The sequence below is a fragment of the Mytilus edulis genome, chromosome 5 (genome assembly GCF_963676685.1).
Source record: "Mytilus edulis chromosome 5, xbMytEdul2.2, whole genome shotgun sequence".
In the NCBI taxonomy this organism is placed as follows: domain Eukaryota; kingdom Metazoa; phylum Mollusca; class Bivalvia; order Mytilida; family Mytilidae; genus Mytilus; species Mytilus edulis.
In genome coordinates, this window is record NC_092348.1 from 73,874,437 (window position 1) to 73,893,463 (window position 19,027).

The 19,027-nt window shown below is 32.9% G+C and overlaps 1 protein-coding gene across 1 annotated transcript; it reads right to left on the reverse strand.

Annotated features, from left to right (window-relative positions):
• Nucleotides 1-2,769: 2,769 nt before the first annotated feature.
• Nucleotides 2,770-16,820, reverse strand: LOC139524446 (kelch-like protein 24). The gene is made up of 3 exons (XM_071319223.1): nt 16,675-16,820; nt 9,948-10,817; nt 2,770-9,234 (listed from the first exon to the last, which is right to left on the reverse strand). The coding sequence occupies exons 2-3, from the start codon at nt 10,814-10,816 to the stop codon at nt 8,286-8,288; spliced, it is 1,818 nt and encodes a 605-aa protein (XP_071175324.1). The 5' UTR covers nt 10,817; nt 16,675-16,820; the 3' UTR covers nt 2,770-8,285.
• Nucleotides 16,821-19,027: the final 2,207 nt, after the last annotated feature.

Below are 19,027 nucleotides of genomic sequence, written 5' to 3' on the forward strand. Positions count from 1 at the left end.
GTTGAATTCTCTCTTATTATAAGTAATATGATAACTATATTTGATATGTGCGTACCTTGCAAGGTCCTCATGTCTGTCAGACAGTTTTCACTTGACCTCGACCTCATTTCATGGATCAGTGAACAAGGTTAAGTTTTGGTGGTCAAGTCCATATCTCAGATACTATAAGCAAAAGGGCTAGTATATTCGGTGTATGGAAGGACTGTAAGGTGTACATGATCAACTGGTAGGTGTCATCTGACCTTGACCTCATTTTCATGGTTCAGTGGTTATAGTTAAATTTTTGTGTTTTGGTCTGTTTTTCTCATACTTTATGCAATAGGTCTACTATATTTGTTGTATGGAATGATTGTTAAGTGTACATGTCTAGCGGGCAGATGTCATGTGACCTTGACCTCATTTTCATGGTTCAGTGGTCAAAGTTAAGTTTTTGAGTTTTGGTCTTTTTATCTAATGCTATATGCCATAGGTCAACTATATTTGGTGTATGGAAATATTTTATGATCTTTATGTCAGTCGAGCAGGTTTTATTTAACCGTGACCTCATTTTCACGGTTCATTGCACAGTGTTAAGTTTTTGTGATTTGGTCTATTTTTCTTAAACTATAAGTAATGTGTCAACTATATATGTTGTATAGAAGCATTGTTAGCTGTACCTGTCTGCCTGGCATGGTTCATCTGACCTGGACCTCTTTTTCAAGGTTCATTGGTCTTTGTTTAGTTATCTTGGTTAATGTTAAGTTTATGTGACAGTTGTAATAAAGCTTAGCTTTATACTTAGGACTATCAACATAATATCAATGATTAGTATAGAAGGCGCGACATTTCAGCGTGTGCACTCTTGTTATAGTTTATTCTCATGCTGTGCTGTTACATCACTGTCCAACGTTAGTAGATAGTTTGGCGCCCACACAGATATTTGACCATCCCTCAACATTCTGTGCCTTTCCCAAGTCAGGAATATGTAATTCTGTGGTTGTTGTCGAGCCTGCAACTTTTGTTGCAGAAAGCTCGACATAGGGATAGTGATCCGGCGGCGGCGGCGGCGGTGTTAGCTAACTTCTTAAATGGTTTATATTTTAGAAGGTGAAAGACCTGGATGCTTCATACTTTGTATATAGATGCCTCATGTTACGAAGTTTCCGTCAGTCACATGTCCAATGTCATTGACCTCATTTTCATGGTTCAGTGACCACTTGAAAAAAAAGTTCAGAATTTTTGTAATGTTGAATTCTCTCTTATTATACATAATAGGATAACTATATTTGGTATGTGCGTACCTTGCAAGGTCTTCATGCCCGTCAGACAGTTTTCACTTGACCTCGACCTCATTTCATGGATCAGTGAACAAGGTTAAGTTTTGGTGGTCAAGTCCATATCTCAGATACTATAAGCAATAGGTCTAATATATTTGGTGTATAGAAGGACTGGAAGGTGTACATGTCCAACTGGCAGGTGTCATCTGACCTTGACCTCATTTTCATGGTTCAGTGGTTATAGTTAAGTTTTTGTGTTTTGGTCTGTTTTTCTCATACTTTATGCAATAGGTCTACTATATTTGTTGTATGGAATGATTGTAAGGTGTACATGTCTAGCGGGCAGATGTCATCTGACCTTGACCTCATTTTCATGGTTCAGTGGTCAAAGTTAAATTTTTTAAGTTTTGGTCTTTTTATCTAATATTATATGCCAAAGGTCAACTATGTTTGGTGTATGGAATTATATTATGATCTATATGTCAGTCCCGTAGGTTTTATTTGACCATGACCTCAATTGCAGGGTTCATTGCACAGTGTTAAGTTTTTGTGTTTTGGTCTATTTTTCTTAAACTATAAGTAATAGGTCAACTATATTTGTTGTATGGAAGCTTTGTTAGCTGTACATGTCTGCCTGGCATGGTTCATCTGACCTTGACCTCATTTTAATGGTTCATTGGTCTTTGTTTAGCTATCTTGGTTAATGTTAAGTTTATGTGACAGTTGTAATAAAGCTTTATACTTAGGACTATCAACATAATATCAATGATTAGTAAAGAAGGCGAGACATTTCAGTGTGTGCACTCTTGTTAATTTTGCTGTATATCATATATGTTTTTGTTTATCTTTAGTTTTTACATTAATCTGGCTGTTTGGATTGTTTGACATTGGTGTTGTCAGAGCATTTTATAGCTTACTTTGTGGTATAATTTTTTCTAATTGTTGAAGGATTTTCATTGACTAAATTGTTAAATTATGTACTTTGGTCTCTGGTGGAAAGTTGTCTCATTGCCATTTTTCAATACTATTATTTGTCTGTTTGTCTTTTTCTTTTTTAGCCATGGCGTTGTCAGTTTATTTTCAATCTATGAGTTTGACAGTCCCTTTGGTATCGTTCTCCCCCTTCTTTATCAGTCAAAGAGTAACAACTCCAAATAGATTTTGTCTTTGGTTCTAATTAAACTTTTGTATATGCATGTATATACTACAAGAGAAGTTAGCATGTGTGAGATCGCTCACCATGCAATTTATGACATATATATATTTCAAAGGGAGATAATTTCTGTCAAAATAGTTAATTGCTTATTTTCTAAAATCATTAAAGAATTATTAATATGATACTTTGATATTCAATTTGTATTTAAATTTTACAAGAAAAGTAGGCTCCACCAAAAGACATAAATTTGCATTTTAGAAACAACATAACCATTTTCTTCATAACCTGCTCTATAAATATCTAATTTATAACAAATGGGACCATTAATGGGCCACCGTTAAAAAGAATAAAACAACGAACAAAAAGAACATTTATTTGTAGTTCTAAACTGCATCAATATAAACAACCTTACTTTTATTTTTAAACCCACCATTATCAAGTACAAGATATGTGAATTTATGTACCAAACAGTACTGAATACCATTAGTCTTTACAGAAAGGGATAACAAAAAGAATTCTCAAAACACTTTCAGAAAATACCCTAAAACTAAGCATGCTATTTTCTAAACATCATGGAAAAAAACAATATAAGCAAGCATTTTTATTAGTTCTATTGTCAGAGACAGAAATAGTTTTTCTTATATTTCCTTTTGTTTAAAAAAAAATAATAGATAAAAATTTTCAGATTTTCGTTTAAACTTTGGGGAACAAGAAATCATAAATGGTTCTGACATCTCCTTCGTCCTATTTTTAAGACATTTATCTTCATGTAAATGTATATCTTTAAGCAATTGACAGAATAATAACATCAGCACTTAGTTTATATAACATCCCATAATTGTATAAAACTACTTTTTGTTCTACAAAAAATTGCACTTGTAATGAAAGACATTCTACAAATCAAAAGCAAAAAAGTAATAATAAATATTCTGAGATTATTGCATGGCAATGCATATATAGTCCCCTACTGGTTCAAAAATATGTGTACTGAAACAAAATGCTTACTTGATAAAACTATATACCAATTGTCAAATCAATATCTTCAAGCATGACGAAAAAAAAGGTGGGAAAACTGATTATTTGAGTGAATTTTCGAAGTCCTAGGACCATAACTCTCAACACAATCACTAGACTGGAACAAAATTCAAACTTAAATATAACATGTCATGATGAAATAGTATATCAAATACCTAATCAATATCTTCAAGCAAGACGAAAAAAGTGGAAAACTGATTATTTAAGAGATTTTTTTCTAAGTCCAAGGACCATAACTCTGCTCAAAATCATCAGACTGGAACATAATTCAAATTTGAATTGAAACTTGTCATGATAAAATAATGTACTAAATATTGAATCAATATCAGTTAATCTTCAAGCACAGGAAGAAACTGGAAATCTGATTTGCCGACTTACAGATGGGAAACAGACAGAGTACAGACCTAAAGTCCCTTTCATCTTTGTCAGTATGAGACTTATAATAATGTACCATGAGCATATATGAAGAAAAACATTAAAAATCTACATGGAATTGTATGGATTGATATGTAAAGTACAAGTTCTTGTTATACTATATTTGTTTCTTAACTTGTGTAGGTAAAATGCTACAAAAGTAAATGATAATTCATAAAAGACATGTTTTTAAAATTTTCTCTAAAATACAAACTGGAATTGATGCCGAGAAGAAATTTGTCTAAAGATTATTTTATTCAGCATCCTTAAGAAAAGTTTGTGATGTCTTGTAAATCATTGGAAAACTTACACAAAAGGTTTCAATGACTTCAAATTATACAGTCTAGATAAAATTCTCATTACCATATAAATAACTTGATGTTACAGAATGACAAAAATTGAAGTCATTATGTTCATGAAACTTTTTCAGCAATTTCCATATTGAGTGTTCATAGATAAAATATAAGCAAACATTTTGTGCTTGTCTAAATTTTGATTACATGTTTCAGGTTGCTACAAATTAAAACTAAGGATGACCTTGAGCAGAAAAATAAACAGATACTCTGTTATATTTGGCTGTCGATTTTTTTTAACTTAACTTATACATGTATCTAAATAAAACAAAAAATAGGAATGTTCAATGTTGGAATGAAATCATCTTTAAAAAAAACAAATCACATAAAGATGTACATATTTATAGAGAGGGCCTGTTGTCCAATTCATTTCAATTTATTTGAATAAAAACGATACTGTTTAAGCCAGAACATTGTATATAGATTATATTACAAGAGTGCACCCACTGAAATATCTCGCCTTCTTTACTAATCATTGATTGTATGTTGATAGTCCTAAATGTAAAGCTTTATTACAACTGTCACATAAACTTAACATTAACCAAGAAAACCAAACATTGATCAATGAACCATGAAAATGAGGTCAAGGTCAGATAAACATGATAAATCATGCCAGGCAGACATGTACAGCTAACAATTCTTCCATACAACAAATATAGTTGACCTATAGCTTATAGTTTAAGAAAAACAGACCAAAACACAAAAACTTAACACTGAGCAATGAACTGTGAGAATGAGGTCAAGGTCAAATAAAATCTGCACAACTGACATATGAACATAAAATATTTACATACACCAAATATAGTTGGCCTATTGCTTATTGTCAAGGTCAGATGACACCTGCCAGTTGGACATGTACACCTTACAGTCCTTCCATACACCGAATATATTAGACCTATTGCTTATAGTATCTGAGATATGGACTTGACCACCAAAACTTAACCTTGTTCACTGATCCATGAAATGAGGTCGAGGTCAAGTGAAAACTGTCTGACGGGCATGAGGACCTTGCAAGGTACGCACATACCAAATATAGTTATCCTAATACTTATAATAAGATGAACTTAACATTACAAAAAATTTTAACTTTTTTTTTCAAGTAGTCACTGAACCATGAAAATGAGGTCAATGACATTGGACATGTGACTGATGGAAACTTCGTATCATGAGGCCTCCATATACAAAGTATGAAGCATCCAGGTCTTCTACCTTCTAAAATATAAAGCTTTTAAAAAGTGAGCTAACACCGCAGCTGCTGAATCACTATCCCTATGTCGAGCTTTCTGCAACTAAAGTCACAGGCTCGACAATAATGTTCTAAATCCATATGTAGAAATTTAACTTTCACAATCATTAAGATGTCACATGTTTAGATTCTTTGTATAAAGTAAACGGTCCACCATGTGGTAACTGATAACTAAAAAACTGAAGAAGACCACTGGTTGAAATGTCTTAAAAATGGTTTAATTACTAGAATATTTGTCCCTATTAGAATTTCAAAACAAAAATTTGTTTAAGCCAAAATACATCCTTTTACCAGACAAGACAAGAACAATAACAAACAACATTTAGGTATAGAAGTCTTAAGTGATACAAATTCTTAGTAACTAGTATTGCACTTTTCATGTGGTTTTACAACAACATTTTTGGATACAACAAAGTTTCAATATGTAGTGACTGTAAATAACAATGTAAAATTACAATTAATTCAAAGTAAATAGTTATTAACAAAAAAAAGGTATTAAATACATAATAACAATACATGTAGTAACAATGGTTTACAAATACAAACAAGAAACCCATAATGCATTATTTATATTTTCAAGTACAAGTACAGTGACCTATTAGTTTTTAATTTCTGTGTCATTTGATCTCTTGTTGAGAGTTGTTTCATTGACAATCTGACATACCACATTTTCTTTATTATATGTCAGTGTTTTAGTTAAAAATTATTTTTGCTTTAAAAATGGATGTTATAGGTGACTGTGATAAATCTAAAATACAGTAATACAAAAATTGTGGGTCACACATACTCATTGCATTACACCGAATATACATACCGTACATGTAATTTCAAGATATGCAAATATTATCATTTCAACAAGTGAAAATGCAACTTTGAAGAAAATAGGAAAAAATTACGTGAAAATTAAAAACAACAGTGCGATTTTGGAAACAAGCATCACCTTGTCACACTCATAACAGATGGAATACAGGATAACAATAGAAAAGTAATGGTTTTCAGATGATCAGATAAGTTTTGATGCATAATGGATCTAGAAATATATATTTACATATATAAACATATCTTATTTAAAAATGAAACAAAGTGTCACAATATCTTTAAAGCTGCTAAATCTTAGAAGCAGCCTTGGAAGCTCATCTAGAACACCATTAGGAGTCTACCTCATGCAAAAACTTTCTTCACATTTTTACTTGAAATTCAGAGGCGGATTGAGGGGGGGGGCCCCCCTTTTTGGGAAAAAATTTGGTTGCTTATATAGGGAATCACTGAAGCGTGACTTGAGCGGGCCCCCTCTTAGGTCAGTCAGTGGGCCACCACTTATGAAAATTTCTGGATCCGCCACTGAAATTTACTTTATTTCAAGTTGGAATTGATCAACATTAAGGGCAATTGGAATAAAAAAAAACAAGTTAATGATTTTTAGGAAATAAAGACTGAAATGTATCGTGCAATTAAGGCGTGTCTGGCGTATATACAAAATTGAGTCCTGGTATCTATGATGAGTTTATTTGCTAAACGTATAAGTTTTGGGTTATTGCTCATTTGTAATCCCATTTACTCAAAGTACAGAACACAAGAAAGAACTATGAATATGTTTACCGAAAGTGTTTAAATGGGAGCATGCACATTAAAAAAAAAAATCTAAAAAGCAGCATGTGTAGTGATTCAACTATTTGATACACTTTTTCATTGTTTGATCTTTCTGTGAACATGGTTAAGTACATCCCTAACATATTGTAAACAAAAATTATTTCAATCATGATCATTCCTAAAAACTCTCTAATTATGTTAATTAGAATCATATTCATACTCTTATCACTTTGTACACTGAGGATAATCAACAACAAAAAACAAGTAAAAACTACCCTGCAAAATCCACATGATCATCCAGTTTTAAATGAGTCATTATTTTGTCATAATTTGAACTTTACAAAATGAAATTGCAAATAAAAAATAAATAAAGCAAATATACAACCCAAAGCACTATATACATATAAATATAACAAAAATTGCAAAATTGTATATAAATGAAATGAAAGACAATAGTGTGTTGAAAACATTTCCAACATATGGCTAAACTCGAACACATTTCTATTTGCTAAAATTTTGAGTCTGTAAGCTGTTAGTACTTTACATGTGTATAAAAAAAATAAAATCTTACAAGAGGAATATCAAAGGTTTAATAAATGCAAACATTAATAGAGTAATAAAGGTGGTACATAACACTACAGGGAGATAACTCTGTAAAAACCATCTGAACTCAGAACATTTTAATCAGGTTTTATTGTTAAGGAAATATTCAGATTCTCTATGTAAAAATAAGTGTTCTCAAACTGCTATATATCCAATGAAATTTTCCCAATAAAGTGTGTGGTTCAAATTTTTGAAATATTTATATTTTTGTTAATGGTGATCAAAATAAATAATTTTTCAAAATTTAATGAAATTAAATGAGCCAAATTAAATGTTATTCAAGGTGTTTGTTACCACCTTCATGGTCTACTATCCACATGTTCACATTTAATTAATTTCATCCAATATAATGTGTGAGTTAATATCTTTATGTAAACACTATATTTAAAATTTGTCTTAGGCATTTTGGATATTGTAATCATTGAAAGTTTTCAAAATGTTTTGAAACTGATTTGACTTGCGTCAATGCGTATACAAATTTGTTGTTTTCTTAAAATATGATAGAACCTGTGTGATATAGCTATAGTCATTTTTAATGCTTTCACAATGGAAAATCTAAAAGCCGAGAATAAATTTAGTTAAGTACTATATATAAACTAGACAAAAACAATATTAAAGTCTCTAGGTGAATTTCAAACATAAAGCTCATTGTTGAGAAAATCCTTGTTTATTATAGCCCTTATACATCCAAAACACCAACGTGCAGAGGGCATTTCAAGGTCATTAAACAGGTCATTGGTATCTCCTTTGTCATGGATATCAGCAACCATGATATTTTTGAGAATGGTGTTGTCTGGAGTCTTGCCTCCCACTAGTAAGATGTGCCCACGATACTGCACAACTTCAAAATGATGCTGACTAAAGTTTGGTAGTTTACAAACAAGTTTCCCATGGCAGGTGGTTGGTGCATTTGGTGGTTCAATGACATTGCTGTCTGATCCACTTGAACTTGTCCGTAATCTTCTTGCCTGGAACTTGGTGATAATGTTCAATGACGAATCACAAAATTGTATCACTCTCCCATCAGGAGCCATGACATAAACTGCAGTGTCTAGTGCAAAAGTTCTGGTCAATCTGCAAGAAAATGGCAAATCTCCACAAACTGTAACAGTATGGTGTCGTGTGTCAAAACATTGCACTGACATTGTGTCTTTGTCTGACTCTATAATTCCACCAAAAACGTAAATCTTTTCTCCAATGGCTGCAGCAGATGTTGACCTCACACCTAAGGGGAGATCACCCACTGTTGTCCACTTATTAGTCAGCAGGTTGTATTCCTCTATGTTTGTCATGGCGGGTATGACACCATCCCTTCCCCCCAGAACAAAGATGGAGTTGTTTACTGACACCATCACATGACCACATCTACCATTGGTCATCTGAGGACACACCTTCCATTTGTTCTTGTGTGTCTTGTATTCGGCTAGTCCTTGAAGTTTCAGCCACCCCCCTGATACAAATATACTGCTACCGTATGTACATGTAGCAAACTCATAACCTGGATCATAAGGCAGGGATGGCAGGTTAAACCATTTCTCCTGCTGAAAACTGTAACATAATACCTCCTTTGTTGTCTGGTACCTAAAAATGGAAGGAAGATAAAAACAGATAGATAACAAATATGAAAATTCATTCTAATAGTTTGTCATTCATCAAAAAAAATTTTGGAAACACTTTGATTAATTTGGTCCTGTTTGGTTTATCAGTTCTTCAACATTTGTATTTATCATGTTTATAAGAGTTTGTTTTTCCAATATTTTGGCCTTGAGCATCACAGAACATACTGAAGAGAAATTCATTGTTGAAAGGGGCATCTGCTGCCGCGCAGTAAAATTGGTACAATTAATGTTATGATTTAAAACAGAATATAAATATTTCTGAAAGATTCATCTACTGATTGCAAGACATTTTGCATATATTCATTGATATTCAAGACAATAACAAGATATATTAATTTGTAGTAGCTTATAGGACCTCAAATTAAATTATTCACAAATTAATCATGTACATGTAGCTGATCCATATTAAAAATAGAAATATGTTTTGCCAGCTCCAGTGAAACAACCTAGTACTGGATAGAATCAGAGTTCTTCATAGACAACACACAGAACTATTTAGGAGTTGCTGAATTCTTCTTTTTAGATGCAGATTTCTTTTTTAAAGAACATTTAAACACAAATAATTATCTACCATCAACTTTTAATAAAGACACAGTCACTCATTAAATTTTGGATGGAAAACAAGGTACAGTCCTGATAAGGCTTACTGATTAGTGCAATGATTCCACAACTAACCTTGGTGTAGTGGACAGTAATCCACCAATAATAATAATACAATCATTAGTTTTACTATTATATCTATGTGTTGACCTGTGAGAGGTAAAATCTTGACGTTTAGTAGGGCAAGTATGGTACTTCATGGCTTCCTGTATCACAGTTTTACACTCTGGATCATTTTGTAGGTACTGATTACTCTCAAAAGTATGGCACAAATAGCTCGCTGATAATAGGGGAAGTCTGAGAACTTCAAGAATTTTTCCAGCGGAATTTTGACGAGATTCTTTATCATGGTTGATCCACTCCATAGCTATGTCACATACAAGTTCTTCAGATTGAGTGATCAAATGATCTGAATTAATGATTCCTACTAGTTCGTCCAGATCTAAATTTAGAAAATCTTCAGTTGTCGATATAACTTGAAAGTTTTCCAAAATAAACATGAATGATGTTTGTTTTAGTTTTTCACAATTGTGAGCTTGAGCTATTTTCCATATACCAATACAATTATCTGGTGAGACTTGCGTTAACAGGAAGTCAGCACAAGTAGCTTGTAAACACGGGATCTGCATTAAAGAAGCAGCTCTGAAGATCATCTCAGCATTTTCTTCTGAAACAACATCTTTGCCTGTATACAGGAACTGTAATATTTTTTCAAATATATCTGCCTCAATATCATAAAGTTTGACTACTCCATCACGATTTTCTCTCATGTCATGAGAAAACATAGCTTCAAAATATGGTGACATTGCACTCAGAATGACTTTATGACAATGGAATGACCGATCATCAACAATTACTTCTATGTCAGAATGTTGTCCAGTTGAGAGTAAATTATCTAAACCATCTGTCAAGGTATCCAAGTAACGCATTTTTCCTGGCTCCATGCTGGAATAGAAAAAGTCAAGAAAGTATGATATTGCAGCTGGGCAATCAGTATACTGTACTTTCACAGTAAAAACTAATACAATGAATCAAAAATTAATATTTGTTTAAAGAGTTATATACATGTACAATGTACACATATATATAGTAACAATAAAAAATATTGTAAGTATAATTTTTTTTAAATAGAGAGAAGACCCCAAGAGGGCTAATAATAACCAAATACATACAGCACTATGGACAAAAGAAAAACAATTCAAAAAGTCAAACAAGAATTTATAAGCCTTTCAAAAATACAATATTTTTTAAATGATTCTGTAAAACACGTACATTATCTATTCAAATTTTCTTTTTAAAACTTTTATTAAAAACTCTTCACAAACCAGATAAAAGATTGGAGGCATGTTTTGGTCACTTGAAACACGAGAATTTCAAGGGTACAAAACATGTACATGTAGCATGCATAGACTGTTATGTATTTCCCTATTTTGGCAATTATCACATTCATCATCATGATCATGTTCATGTATTTCAATTGCACAATGATTATGTCACACCATAGTAAGATCTGATTGTTCAATAATACCATTTATGCCAATTGTCCTCTGGTCAACCACATACATGTACATTAACATACAATGTATCATAAAAACTCATTTCATAAAAAAAGAAGTCAAAATTATCCCATTTAAATGACTTAAGTCGTTATTACAATCTTTTTGTTATATGTTATAAGTAATATGTCTTTCAATAATCGAAATACAGTAAAATCAAATTGAGTTTTTTTTAATGTGTGAAAAGATGTGTAACAGCATAACAGTGTTTATGAAAACGTTTTCTTCTCCTTTTTGTTTTTTATAATATGCTTGTAATTTTGATTAAGAGAGTTGAGATTTCTTTCATATAACCATACACCTTGATCTTTAAGGATCTTTAAGGATCTTTAAATATCAAAACAGGAAAATTTGTCATGGTCATTTAGTCTAAACTGTAATATTAAATTAAATGTATGAGGTGTGGTATGTTTGCCTATGACACAACTATCTACTAGTTGAAAAGTTCAATTAATGGTCACCACGCATGTAGCCTACAGCAATGAGGAAAACACACACAACACGTCATCTGTAAAAGGTCCTGTTGTGACAAAATGTGAAAATAATGCTTAAAAAAAATGAACAACAACAATTATATATATATTTATAGATTATCGTTGATCATCTCAACGAGATTGCATGCTTTCTCCCTTGAGACGGTACGGCGAAAGCAAGAAAAGAAATCGAGTTGAGATGACCAATGATAATCTGTTTATTGCAGTTTTACCTATGACGATGTTGTCAATTTCATTAGTAACGCCATGTGCGTCCTTAGTTTCTAGCGATAATTTTCCATCTCAAGCGAGTAGCATATGATATGAAAAATTATCACAAAAAAAGATCAAAGGAAAAATGCACAAAATAGCGATAATTATTAATAAATGACATTTACATATACAATATGACCAGCACAAATATAATGAGACAAGATTAAAACTTTGGTGAGCACTCTGAGTGAGTTCTCCCCTAATCATATGCTGATAGTGGGTACTTATAAAGTGAGAAACGGAATCGAAACGAAACGAAACGAAATACAACGAAACGCAACGAAATACAACGAGACGAAACGAAATATAACGAAACGAAACGAAATGAAAAAATGAAGAAACGAAAAGAAACAAAATGGACGAAATCGGCCTATATATAATATATCTTTTACATTGTTATAGGAGGTTAGGATTTTGATTTTAAAAAGGTAATTAATTGTTTTTTTTATTCCAAGTTCCGAGTCCAATTTAAGGGGGCTACCATTTGATTTTTTTTCGGGGGGGGGGGGGGGGGGGGAGAGAGGGCTATGATGAAATTAAAAAAAATCCTGCAGGACAGGGATTTGAGTATAAAAAAGGCAAGACAGGATTGTTTAGTAAAAAAGAAGGCAGGATGAGCAACTGGGCAAAAAAACGGGATAAATTTATATAAAAAAGGCAGGACCAAATATAGTGAAAAATAAAAAGGCAGGACAGAGATTACAACTAAATAAAATGCAGGACAAAAAATTTCATCCTAGCCCATAAAAATCAAATGGTATCTCCCTAAGTTTGAATTGGCCAAGTTGTATTTGACAAGAAATTAAAAATGTGAAATGCTAACGGCTGACGAGTGGCCATAACGAAAACTAAATTGAACTGAAAAAGAGATCTGAGGTGAACGTCCTGTGTTTGAACCTCCCTTTTTACCAAACATGAATTTGAATGAAGATATAAATTTGGAATGTTTTTCTCCTGGGTTGGAGACCCCTTCAATCTTTTGAAAATGACTGGATCCGCTGCTGACGTCGATGAGAAAGAAAATCAACATACCTAGATGGTCAGAAAGAGTTCACCATGTTTTAAGTGATTAACAAATATCTACATCGTGTTGCAAGCTGATTATCTCAATATAGATATATTGAAACATCTTACTGACAGCAATTCGGACTTGTGTGTAGGTTAAACCAATATCTTTGGTTAAGTTGCTTTCAAATTGAACCATGAAATCATTACTTTTGAGTGTAGGTACTTTTGAAAGTAGTTTAGTCCGACATATAGACAACGTTCTCTTCATCAGACTAGACTACTCTAAAGGGCGGGTGGATTCGTTTGAATTGTTTTACATTTATCATTTCGGGCTTTTTATAGCTGACTATGCGGTATGGTCTTTGCTCATTGTTGAAGGCCGTACGGTGACCTTTAAATGTTAATTTGTGTCATTTTGGTCTCTTGTGGAGAGCTGTCTCATTGGCATTCATAATACCACATCTACTTTTTTTGTAAAACATTTAGCGACTTGAGAATTTCAGAAAAGGTATCAAAAGTCATAGGTAATTTGGGACAGGATAATTGTTTTTCTAGCCCGGCTCCTCCTTCTTCCACAAATGTTTTTTTTTTTTTGTTCTCTATTAATTTTAATGACCCATGAATAATTTTAGCGCTTATCTGTATATTATGAACATTCATTAAAGGGGGGATCGGGGCAGAGGCTGATTTAGGGAGCCCGCCCCCCAACCCCCCCCCCCCCCTTTTCTGAAAAATAATTGGTTGCTTATATAGGGAATCACTGAAGCATGAACGGAGCGGACCCCTTCTTAGGCAGTCAACGGGCCCCTGCGTATGAACATTTCTGGATCCGCCACTTCGGAGGGGCCCTGATCCCAATATCCCGGGCTTAAAAACATGAAATCCCGAGGTTCTGAATTTATTATACAAATTAAATATCTCGACATCCCGAAATTCGAAAAAAGAAATCCCGGATCCCGAAATGGTCAATCCTGAAATTTCGATCATAAAAACACCCGCTCCAGAGGTCCTGAAAGTGTATTTTCTTTTTACAGTCAATTTTCAGTTTAATAATTGATCCACAGCGGTCATTGATATATTATTCAGACCCTCCCTATTAAATAAACCCTGTGACTGCCGTGGATAGTAAACTTGAAAATGATATCAGACAGAAAATACACTTTATTCGTAGTATATGTATTTGTTTCAAAGTAAAAAGAAAAATGCAAACCGGAAGTCTAATCTGACTTAAATTTCGTCCAATGACGGATATAAGACAGAAAATACACTGTATTCGTAGTATTAATGTATGTTAGAAAAAACACAAACCGGAAGTCTAATCTGACTTAAAATTTCGCCCAATGACGGAAATCTGGACGTCTTTTTTCTCGTTTTTCACCCAAAATAACTCAATCTGAATAATCATATGAATGGATGACAAATGCGATTATGCACTGAACCCATAGGACACAGAGGCATGATGATTAATTTATTGTGGAAAGAAGAGAAGCGACACCCAAAATGAGGTCTTCTCGTTTAATAGTATAGATACTGTTTTAACGTGGTTGTAACAATGATAACTACATTAACTACATCAACAGCACCACACAATTGCATAACATAAGGGTCAGATTCATTTCGTTGTATTTCGTTTCTTCATTTTCCATATCGTTTCGTTTCGTTTCTTCATTTTTTTCATTTCGTTTCGTTATATTTCGTTGCGTTTCGTTGTATTTCGTTTCGTTTCGTTATATTTCGTTTTGTTTCGATTCCGTTTCTCACTTTATAAGTACCCGCTGATAGTGCCTTATCCTTGGGAAATGGCCATCAGAGAGTTAGGAAAAATTAATTCTTATAGTAATAATGTCCCAATTAAAAGAAAATTTGAAATTTGGAAAGAGGAGAAAAATCCAGAAAAATTTATATCACCACTAGGAAAAATGTACCAACAAACTGAAGATATGAAAGATACAGAATTGGTTGATATAGACAAGATAGAACCGCAGTATGAATACCAAGGTCTAGTATCAGTCATTAGAGCCCCTGACTACTGGCGTAACATAGGCAGCTCAAAATCCAGAACAACAGCCCAAATAGAGGAAGGAAAACAAATCATCTCGGAACAACTCCAATCTCAAACACCAAACACAGCAGTTGCTTTTACAGATGGGTCATGTTTAGGAAATCCAGGCCCCTGCGGTGCAGGAGCTATAATTTACATTAATGATAAAGAAGAAAAATTAAAAAGACCTGTCTCTAACAAAGGATCAATCTTGCTAGCTGAACTTATAGCAATACAAATGGTTCTGGATTACATAGAATCCTTTTCAAAAGAGAAAATTAATACTTTAACTTTATTTTCGGACAGTCAGACAGCATTAGGTATCTTAACTCTCAATTGGAAAAGTGACAGCTATCATCAAACCATTAACGAAATCAAAGGGAAAATAAAAAATTTAAACGAACATGGATTTTTAATAAACTTAAACTGGACACCAGGACATGCCAACATAAAAGGAAATGACGAGGCAGACTCCTTGGCAAAAGAAGCTGCTAAAGAAGCAGAAACACTAGCCGTTGATGACATAGTGTTTACAAAACAAGATGTAAAAAAAGCAGCTAGAAATTCTGTTACAAAAAAATGGCAACGCAGATGGGAAAATAGTGATACTGGACGTCACTATTTCAGATTTCATCCTGAAGTTAAAGATAAAGTTAAAAAAGACTTCCCGTCAAAAAAAATGTACAACATAATCAACAGTTTACGAACAGGTTATTCTAAATTAAATGCATACCAATTTATAATAAACCAGCACATCAACTCGGAAACCTGTCATCACTGCAAACAAAAAGAAAATGTACAACACTACCTTTTTGAATGTGACCTGTATTCAGATGCCAGAGACAAATTATTTCATCAAATATACTTCATAACAGGACAAATTCCAACAGATCTAGACAAATTATTAACAATCAATTTGCCAAATGCAGAAAATATCAATCAACTATTAGCGGAGTTCATAGAGGAAACAAACCGTTTTAGTGGATAATTTGATACAAATTTCTTTAAATTTTTTATATTTTAAATTTTTCATGCCATTTCAATAACCTAATTATAATAAACCATTTTTTAAATTTATTTCACTTCATACAATAATTCTATAATATTTTTTAAAGCGCCACCTACAATATATAAGTACAAAGGAGAAACTACATTTGTGATAATTATTTTACAAGAGAGGATAATTTACAAGAGAGATTACTTTGTCATCACGACAAAGATTGAAGATTGAAGATCCTTGGGAACAGTGGTGTAAACACTATATATATAAAACAGTGCAAAATGAAATGGCACCCATCTGATCAACATAACACACAAATGCAGTAACATAAAGATACCTTTATTACTTATATCAGAGTACTGTCAGTTACCAGAACCAATTACACCAGCATAAATATAAAAAATCAGGTGATTAAAGTAGCAATTAGTACACTTTAGTAAATCGTTCATACCTCGTGTCAATTCCTGATAACCTCACAAAATGCTTTTTATTAAAGCGTTCATTATTATGTAGCTATCTTATATTCAGGATGTTTAAGAGATTGGGATTTAAAGTGGGTTTTTCTGTCTTTTGTGTTTTTGTTTCCTGATGCAAAACATAAATAATCAACGTCAAACAAATGCTTAAAATTGACCGTTATTTCAAACGTTTACAGTACATAGACTTTATTCACAGTTTATCAGCTGTGAATCGAACAATAGCTTTCGCTCTAGATTTTAAGCTCACCTGACACAAAGGGCCCACCAGGCACAAAGGGCCAAGTGAACTTTCTCATCACTTGGCGTTCGTCGTCCGTCGTCATTAGTTCACTTTTACAAAAATCTTCTTTGTAAATTCAGTGTTAAAGTTAACTAAAATTGACCACAATCATATCATTAGGGTAGATTTATCTAGTATTAAAAATGTGTCCGACGGCGACACGACTAACCAATCAAGATGGCCGCCATGGCTAAAACTAGAACACAGGGGGTGAAATGAAGCCTTTGGAAATATCCCTTTACACCAAAGCATTAAGAGCAAATCTGACATGGGATAAACTTGTTCATCAGGTCAAGAATATCTATCTATCAACCAACATGGCCGAAATGGCTAAAACTAGAACATAGGGATAAAATGCAGTTTTTACTTATATCTCTGAAACTAAAGCAAAAGTAGAATGGTGGCATGATTTTATGCATCAATTGTAAACACAAAATATTAGGTGGGTGATAAATTTTTATCCTTGGAGCCTCTGGTTTAATATCCCTGTGATCCTTTGTTGTACAAACTAACTCTCTTACATACATTCTCAAATGAGGAAGTAAAGGTTGATGCTGCATGGTGATAAACTGATATCACCAGGCATAATATCAAGACATATGAACGCTCACTCTTTCCAAATACCATCTTGCCGAAGACCGCAACCAGGAAAGAGTATTTCTATCCACGTACAAAAACAGATTGGAACACCTTATCTGCCTGGGTGGCTGCTACAGAAAGTCTAAACTCACCCAAGAGACTACTGCATGAACATTAAATTCCAATTCCTTTGTTTTTATTTGCACCATGAATAAATGTTATATGTACATCACAAACCGGCATTTTCATTTTTGGTAAATTATTTTTGAACTTGTTAAGTTTGCAAGCGCACGCCAAACAGGTGACAGAATGGTCAACCTAATGACGGTGGTCATTTGGTGGTAGAAATAGGAGTACGATTGACCAGCTTTTCATTTGAAAATCGCAGAGGAAAGGAGATGAAAAGCTGACACTGAATTATCTAAGATACACTAAGTAGCAGCGTGTTAGGAAACGGCAATGTTTCTGGTGGGATGTTATTCGATCATCAGTATTTTACTAAATTCAAAACATTTTCAGTTTTTCATGAAAATTATCATGCAGGCTTTCGTTGGTACATGGAAGTAAAATGAAAAAGTCAATATAAAACTTCCATGGATGGTAAATTTGCTTTTAGAAGATCACAATGCTAAATATGCGTATCTGCTTCAAATTGACTGATTTGACAGTTTTTAAAACATACATAGGAATAGTGACTTTAATATATTGACGGATTTATCTAACACTCGAAAGAAGTTTATATTAATGCTCCTTTTGCAGTGTTGAAAATGAATGACATTTCCAAACTTCATGTGAAAAACGGCAAGCTAGATTTAAAAAGAATCGTTCCCTTTGTTAACAGAAAAGTTTCCCTTTTCAGTACTATAGACCATATAAAAGAATTTGTTTATCTGCCAGTGAGTAGTAAAGACAATTAGGTCCCAAAATGCTGTTGGGAAAATTTGCACACGATGTACAGTTGTTCAATCAAATTTCAAAATCGAATATTTCTCTGATGAATTGTTTGCTCAATTTATTTGGTTATTTCAAATAAGTTGAAGACTCCAGATAATAACAGAATTCTAATACAAAATGATCGAATCGTTTGGCATTTTACAAATTAAGAATGTACCAGACAGCACTATCCTATATATATATATAACAAGAAAACAGCTCTCGCATGTGACAATTGGGTAAAATAATATCAAATTAAAAACTTACCACGATACCTTGTATATATACGAACGTAATAAAAGGGTCAAAATGAGAATTAAATATTGATGTAATTTGTTTGTTTGTAGATATAATGACGTAAATATGTAAATCAGAAATATTTTACAAAAAAAAAAAAAAAAGAAAAAAACCTTTAGGGAAAAGATACGGTAAGATGCAATAGACCATTATTTTTACTTATACACAACATGTAAACCATTGACCTGTAACAAAATTATGGAAATGCATTAAACATATGGATGTATGTATTATAG

What these genes read in the sequence shown, in the direction of transcription:
- LOC139524446 (XM_071319223.1), bottom strand. Translation starts at nt 10,816, where the DNA reads ATGGAGCCAGGAAAAATGCGTTACTTGGATACCTTGACAGATGGTTTA. An exon ending in TTACTGTCCACTACACCAAG is followed by an intron (nt 9,235 to 9,947) that starts GTTAGTTGTGGA and finishes TTCCATTTTTAG; the next exon opens with GTACCAGACAACAAAGGAGG.